The following is a 7936-nucleotide window of genomic DNA, read 5'->3' on the forward strand; positions in this document are numbered from 1 at the left end:
GGGGGGGGGCAATTGATGTTTCAGACAGCAATCGGAACTGCTTAAACTGGATTTCATTGAACTGGCCTTGACTAAATGGACGCCCATTTTCTTATTAGTAAACCAGCGTCAACGGTCGACAGAGGGATATATCTGTATCAGCGGACTTTTATCACTAAATACATGACCCGGAGTTAGGTTGAGCATTATGCTCTTAGGTGGTCCTATTAGCTGTTCCCTCTTTCTTTTTGTCTGGCAGGTAGTGGGCCGTGGCTTATCAGTTAACGCGGCGGCTCAGGCTTCTGGGTAGTAGCATCCATCAGGCGATTTTTGGTGCCGAACATCTTTCAGATTGAGAGACTTGACACCTGAGCCACTTTTACCTTCGGCCTTGTGAAGTGAACACCTGTTGCCTCCATCTTTGTTTAGTTTTGGACCAACAACAACAAAATCTTCAGAGACAACGTGCTCGAACGTGATTGGTCAATACTACTCAGACTAAAAACGGTATCCCGAACTCTTCCAATATCAACATTGTCCTGAGATTCCTCTACCCGAACACATCTGAAGTCATAGAACTGACCGTCCGTTATTGGGTCAGCCTGCGACCCAATATGACGCACCCTCACACACAGCGGTCAGGGCTCCAGGGAGACAAAGCGGCGCAGCATCTATGTCAACGTGCCGACGACCGACTCATGGATCGCCCTTCCAAGTCTTAAGCACTTGGATGAAATGTGCAATACAAATACACTTGCCGTGCCTTTCTGGACAGTATCCTGTCGTCTTGTCATAACTGGTACTAATCCAATTTTGTATCATCTCTTGGAATCAATCAGTGCTTGTGTCCACCCTGCACTGCTTTTGAAGCTCTGCCTAACAGAAGCTTTGGGAAGCGTTTGTCCTCCTGCTGTTGCTATGCGACTAGCGGAAAAAGAGTTTGAAGCGAGTTGTACTTTGACAGTAATTGCGTTTGTGTGTGCGTTTCCATTAAAACTGTATTCCCGACATGCTGTGTGTGGAAGGCATGCTGTCATCAAGCACTTCCACTCTGTTGTGACTAAAGAGAAAAAGAGAAAAATTGTCGCTTTGAAGAGAGGTCCGCGGTGGGCAGGCAGCTTTAACTTAGCAGAAAATTAGCCGTCTCTCTCTCTCTCTCTCTCTCTCTCTCTCTCTCTCTCTCTCTCACAAGGGCCAGCGAAGAAAGTAATGAGAGATTTAAGAGAACAAGAGAGAGGGGACTGGAAACGGGAGAGAAAGTCGAAGAATGAGGGGAGGAGGGGGAGGGGAGGAGAGAAGAAGCACGGGGTAAAAAGGAAGAAAGTGGATTAGATGTTGATGGAAGGGAACAAATACACAGAGTGAAAGCGATTTAAAGGGGAAAAGATGAAGATGCTTATTGGCCCGGGTGACAGACAGAACAGAGAGACGAATTGATGCGACGTCATGTCAATGCCAAGAAAGTGGAAGAGAGGGGAGCTCTGATCGGTGTGTACGTTAACAGCCTAATCATGAAGACAAAGAGCCGCTGTAGCTGCTCCGAAGGCTTCGTCCTTCTAATGCAGCGGGAGCAAAGGCAATCTCGTGTGTGTGTGTGTGTGTGTGTGTGTGTGTGTGTGTGTGTGTGTGTGTGTGTGTGTGTGTGTGTGTGTGTGTGAGAGAGAGGGAGGCAGGCAGGCAGGCAATGTGAATTCCTGTGCCTGCGAGGCCAAGTGTGTAGCTTTCCTCCCCTTATCGGTGACATGCTCATTGATTACCATGATGACTGCTCTTCGATTGGTCCCCAGTGATGAATGAGCCCTAGCCCTATTTCCAAAATGACCCAGCAAGAGGTGCAAAACAAAGTGTGTGTGTGTGTGTGTGTGTGTGTGTGTGTTCGTTCGTTCGTTCCCTCACCCCATTCAGGACATTTTCCTGCAGCTGAAATTGCCTAGTTTTCCACACGGCTGCACAGCTCCACAGCACGGAGAGAGTTAGCGAGGCCAGTCGGCCACTGTGCAAGAGGAGACTGAAAATTTGGTAAATGAAGTAAAAGTAAAGAAACCAAGTACTGACCTGTATCTCCTGGATGCGGAAATCTTCCGGCAAAAGTGAAAGGACCTGATTGGACGCCTGAAGCCGGGGCTAACGCTTTGCTTGAAATGCACATATCGAAAACGGTGTTGGCCGTCCTATTTGAGAGTTTGCTGAATTGTTTGTTGTCGTCTTTGTAGCCATGGTTGCCTTTGCCGGGATCATCAAACGCTTTACACTTTTACAAGTTCTCCTATAGATGTGAGGAGTGTTCTCCATTAGATCACCTTTCCATTTAAAAGGGAGAGAAATCGTGACAATATTGACATATCAATTGCAATGTTTTTCATTGTCTGTGGTGAGTCATTGCGCAGAGCAGGCTGGACCGGCATGTGTGCGGCGGACTACTGAGGAACCGGTTTGTTTCTCCTCTGTTGTTGCGTGACTCCTGTTTGTGTGCCTCACTCAGGACAGCTGCAATATGATCTAATCTTATCCATATTAATTTGTCCTTGGCCAACTCTGCTGTTTTTCTTGTTGTTGCTCCTGAGAGGAGGAGGAGCAGGAGGAGGAGGAGGAGCAGGAGCAGGAGGAGCAGGAGCTCCGACCTCCTTCCTCCTTCCTCCTTCCTGTCCTTTTGTATCTGTTTAACGAACAGTGAAGGGAATCCATTCTGATGGGTTGTGGCTTTTTTCTGTTTTTTTTATTTTTTTTTGGCAGGCATGCAAACTACTTTCCTGATACCATCGTGAATTAGCATTTTTTTTTTTTTTTTTTTTAAATCGTTATCCAGGAAGGCCTCTCGCAGCCCTCAGGGGCAGTGTTGCTCTAGCTGTTAGAGGCAGAAGCTTATAGGGAAGGAGAAGTTTAAAATCATTGGATGTTTAATCCCGAACACCGACGGGCCCTCCGGGGCGGCGCGCTATTTTGGACTTTGACTACGGAGGAAGTTTGAGTTCGAGGGAAAAAAACGTTTTTCGTCAGAGCAAGACCCAGAATCCTCTCTGGCATAGTGACTCACAAAAATGCTTTGCAGAACTATCACAACATGGGGATATACGTATACTATAACAAATCCCATGGACTCAATGAAAAACTTTGTGTTTACCTCTGTCTTCACAGACCATTTTCAATTGCCCAGTTCAAATAAAGCCATTTGGGCGTGTCCACTGATATTGTACAACAAGTTTAGACGGGTGTACACTGACCAAAACGTCCAGCTTCTTAGGTTTACCAAACCCAAAGAGGATGGAGTGGGTGGACAAAAAAACCACACAGTTAATCTCTCTTCGGTGTTCTGCGTGAAGCAATTAATCACACATTGTGAAGTACGCAGAGGCAGTCGGCAAAAGGGGCCCGAAACAAACACCTTCTTTCATAATTTCCGCACACCTACCCACCCCCCCCCGATTGGTCTCAGCGTGCACAGGTCGGCCTCAGCAGTTGCGACCTTGCTGAGGTTCTAAGTGGATCACTCAACTCCTGACTCAAAGCCCAGTCATTGTATAACAGCAGATAAACTGCTACTACGACAAATGATATTTGATTTAAACACACACACACACACATATACAAGCAGACAGCTGGGCACTGAGGCGACTCATGGTCCAGTCAGCATCAGTCAGCATCATCTGTGCTTGTACAACCACTTAGTGTACACACACACACACACACACACACAGAACCCTAGGTCCTTGCTGCATGGTCAAGATATATATAGGAGTGTGACGGTTTGACATTGACTTGCACGACCCTGGAATCACACCCTTGCATTCACATACGCATGCATGTACACACACACGTGCCCACCCACACCCACACACCCACGTATGCATGCAAAGGAATACATGCTTTCAAGCATACAACAATTTGAATTCATAGGGTGAGCGCCGGTGTCTACTGCACTCTGCCAAGGGAGTGACGTGTGTGTGTGTGTGTGTGTGTGTGTGTGTGTGTGTGTGTGTGTGTGTGTGTGTGCGTGTGCGTGCGCGCATAATATCATCATTCAGGAGGCAGCTAGCCCGTTCCGAGCTTTAACCTGTCCTTGTCTGTTCTGTTTGGAGTCAGCAGGATTATCGACACTACACACACACACACACACAGTCAGATGTGTTCATACATACTTGAGTACATACATCCTCCTCTGTCTTATGCCACATAGCTGCATTAAGCTTTTGGGATAAGTTGAGTCAGTTCCTCGCCTTCACACATCCTTTGTGTGGTTTCTTTTCATCTCTCGTCTGTTGTCACTGCCAACATTAGGCCTATTTAACACTCACGCCAGGTCGGGGATGTGTTAACACATCATTTTAATCTGGCAGCACCGGGTCCAATGGCGTGATATGGACTTAAAGTTCAGTCACAAGGAAATTATAAGTGTCTATGTCACCTTGTTTATTGTTTTCCATCCAGTAATTAAAGGACCATACTCTTGGATCGCATGTGGCAGAATTTATGTATTTGGCGACTCCTGGTGGTAATGAAGTCAAACTTCAGCCAGATTTAAATCATATTTTAGTGTCGCAGCTCCCAACATTGTTCTGTATGTCAGAAAATACTGCTAAGTCTTTCTTGTTAGTCGGTTATTTGCCCGGTTCTTTGTCAAACGTGTGATTATGTTTTGATGTGGTGTGGGAAGTGGCAGCAGATTAATAGCCGTACTAACCCGTCCTTGTTTTCGCGTGCTGTTTGTGTGAGCGAGAGAGAGAAATTAATTCAAACTGCTGAGTCACAATCACTTCAGCTCTCAAAGCATGAATAATATTGGAAGCAAAACTGCAGCCGAGCAGAAAGTATGTCTGGTATTGGCTACAGTTCATTTGCAGGACGGCAGACTCAGCTGAACATACGCGATATAGAATATGTTTCTGTTCAGGTGTAAGTTGCACTCTGATTGAATCGGGGGACCGAGTCGCTCCCTTCCTTTCGTTAGTCATAAATCATGAAGTAAATCTTTCCCTTTAGATTCCTGTTGAGACTTTCGTGTGGAGGTGGAAATGCACGTTTGACGGGTGAAAACTGTGGGATTGAAATCGCTTAAAATATTCTCTTGTTGTTGTTTAGAAAGCCACTTCTGCACAGAGAGGTGCGTATCCCCGGTGACCCCGCCCACTCCAACTGTGACAGATAGCTAAACGCAATGAAGTTCAACGTGTCATGACGTATTTAAAGCTTAAAGCTTTCCTCCCAACTCTTTCTTATTCTTCTCCATGAGGAAGAAACGTAGTCCAATGGGGGAAAAAAAGGAAAATAATACTAAATATGAATACATATTTGTTTGTGATGCACTTTAATGATTATGATGATACAGCAGCTTTAAGGACCGTGACTGTCGGGTGTGTAGCCTGAAACGATTGTCTCAGTACACAAATTGGTTGACAAGTACATCATCTAATTCAGCGTCTGTACGTTTCTCTCTCTCCTCTCTTTGTATTCATATTTTTCTATCTCCCCCCCCCCCCCGTCTCGGTCTCACCCTTTCTTCTTCCCCCGACTGTTCCGCCTTAGCCTCCCTAACACCAATTATACTGTGTCAAATCCATGCATGTCAGTTTCCAGATCCCTAATCATCCCTTCTCTCTTTCATCTGCAAATCCTTTGTTCCCCCCCCCCTTCCCCTTCTCCTTCTCTGTAACCTTTCTTCCGCGCTCCTCACCCTACCCCACCCCTCCGTCAGACACACACGGCCCATCCTCCTCGATCCTCTTTCCATTTATCTGTATCACCTTTACTTATCCATCTTCCTTTGAATTTTTTTATTTATTTCCTATTTCAATTTGATACCTTCCTCTTTCCCTCTGGCCCCTTTTCACAGATGAACCGCATTGAGTAAATGTGCTGGCAACGTTATATATATTGGTTTTCATGAATAAGCCCTGAAGGCACTCTTCAGTAGAAGTTGCAAAGATAGTCTTACTCGGTTGGATCTCGTCTCGCCGCTTTTAATGTACTCAACCCAGATTATTATTTTTTTAAATGGCAGCTCATAAAACATACAGTTGACGGAGGCAGGATGACGTTATTGTGTTGCATTATGGGGAAGTGTAGGATCCAGTGTTTTTGGAGCTTGACCCTTGTTGGGGACAAAACGTCAGGAGTCATTTCCGCTTCTGCTGCTTCAGTTTTTTTATTATTATTTTGAGACCTACAACTTCATGACAGTAATGACGCACAGAAAATAAACTAGAGGATCAGGATTGTTATACAATTTATATTGCATTTTCTTTTGGAATCAACAATTGGCAGTCTTTTCTCTCAGTTTCCCAGGCAGAAAAGACACATACGTGTGTGTGTGTGTGTGTGTGCGTGTGCATTGTGACTATAGATAGGGGGGGCAGGGCTAAGAGAGGGAGAGAGAGCTGGAGAGAGGGCGACTGAGGTAGGGGGAGGGGTTTGTTTATTTCAGTTGTGTTTTGTGATGGTAACTGCGCCTCCTGAGCCCACAGGAGGAGAAAAAATAAAGCAGGGAGAGAAAGAGAGAGACGGGGACAGACATGATGCTGAACAGGGGAAGATGGTTGGCGGTATGAGCGGCAGCCGGGAGACGGGAGACAAACGCGGCAAAGGAGGGACGGATGGACGGACACACGGACGGGTAGAGGCAGAGCGCCTGTCAGTCCGCCGCTCGTCGCCCAAACAATGAACGCGCTGTGGTCGCTGCCGGCAACGCATCGCCACGGCAACCGGAGCCAGAGGGGTGCGCACTGTGCGAGAATGGCAGAGAAAGAGAGGATGAGAGGGGGGGGGGGGTTGTAAAGAGAGAGAGAGAGAGAGAGGGTGTCTTCTTCCCCCAATGGACAGATCTGTGTGTGTGTGTGTCTGATCGTGTGTGTGTGTGTGGTCGGTGTGTGTTGGCGCCCACTTGTCTGACACTATGATCTTCTGCAACCATCTAGGTGAATACAAGAAGGATGAGCTGCTGGAGGCGGCGAGGTGAGTACCAGACTCTGCATGCTCTTTGTTTTTACGCCTTAATAAGCTTTTTCCTACTTTCATGCTCCATCCTTTCATGTCTTTCCTCCCCTGCTTCCTTGTTCTCTTCTCTTATTTCCATGCTTACTTTCTTCTCTGCTCCTCTCCAGTTTCTGTTTCCCTTTTCACTCACGTTTGTACTTGTCCCCTTTACTCTCCTCCGCTTCCACTGTTTCGTCTCATTTCCTCTTCATATTTTCATAATTTTCCTCTCGTTTTCTCTTTTGTTCTTGTTTTTATGTTCGTCCTTCTTCCCTTTTCTCACTTCTTTGTTACCTCCCCTTCCTCTCTTCTTTGATCCACTTATGTTTTCCGTTTCCGGTCCTTGTTTTTTCTTGCTTCCTCTCCTCCCTGCATTCTTCATCTCTTCATTTCCTGTCTTTTCCTCTGTCATCCTTTTTCCTTGTTTCCTCCTCTGGATTCCTTCTCTTTTCTGCCTTTTTCCCCGTTCTTGTTTTCGCTGTCTTTCATTTCCTTTCCTCATCTCCCCCCCCCCCCCCCCGTTTCTTATATTGTTTCCTTTTTCTGTCCTTTCTTCTCTTCTCCCTCCGTTTCTTCATCTCTCGAGCTTTCTTCTCTTTTGTTTGTATTCCATCATCTGCTGCTGCCGCCTTCGATTTCCCTTCAACTTGCATTTCTGTGTGTCAAATGGTTTATTACTCGCTCCTTCTTTCCCTCCATCTCTCTCTCACACACACACACACTTACAGTCAGCTCCTACACTAGTCATGTTTTTCAGATCGAGAGAACATGTGGGCCAGGGACACTTGTGTATTTTGGAGGCATGTTATGGTTGCAGGCAGTGCATGTGGGCAAAGTGTGTGTGTTTCAGTGTGCTGCATGTGGAATGCCATAGCTTTCGTTTGGGATTGTGTGGGTGGCTGAGCGCTCAATGGCCCAACAGTGTGTGTCTGTCTCTCTCTCTTCTCTCTCTCTCTCTCTCTCTCTCTCTCTCTCTCTCTCTCTCTCTCTC

At 46.4% G+C, this 7936-nt stretch overlaps 1 protein-coding gene across 3 annotated transcripts in view; it reads left to right on the top strand.

Annotated features, from left to right (window-relative positions):
• LOC116388219 (poly [ADP-ribose] polymerase tankyrase-1-like) overlaps positions 1–7936 on the top strand; it is a 58994-nt gene that overhangs the window by 16545 nt on the left and 34513 nt on the right. For all 3 annotated transcript variants that reach the window (XM_031855904.1, XM_031855905.1, XM_031855906.1), the window contains exon 5: positions 6888–6924. In XM_031855904.1, the coding sequence (XP_031711764.1) occupies positions 6888–6924 (37 nt within the window). The remainder of the gene's footprint in view (positions 1–6887; positions 6925–7936) is intronic.

The sequence above is a fragment of the Anarrhichthys ocellatus genome, unplaced genomic scaffold, assembly GCF_004355925.1.
Source record: "Anarrhichthys ocellatus isolate YVR2014 unplaced genomic scaffold, GSC_Weel_1.0 scaffold16, whole genome shotgun sequence".
In the NCBI taxonomy this organism is placed as follows: domain Eukaryota; kingdom Metazoa; phylum Chordata; class Actinopteri; order Perciformes; family Anarhichadidae; genus Anarrhichthys; species Anarrhichthys ocellatus.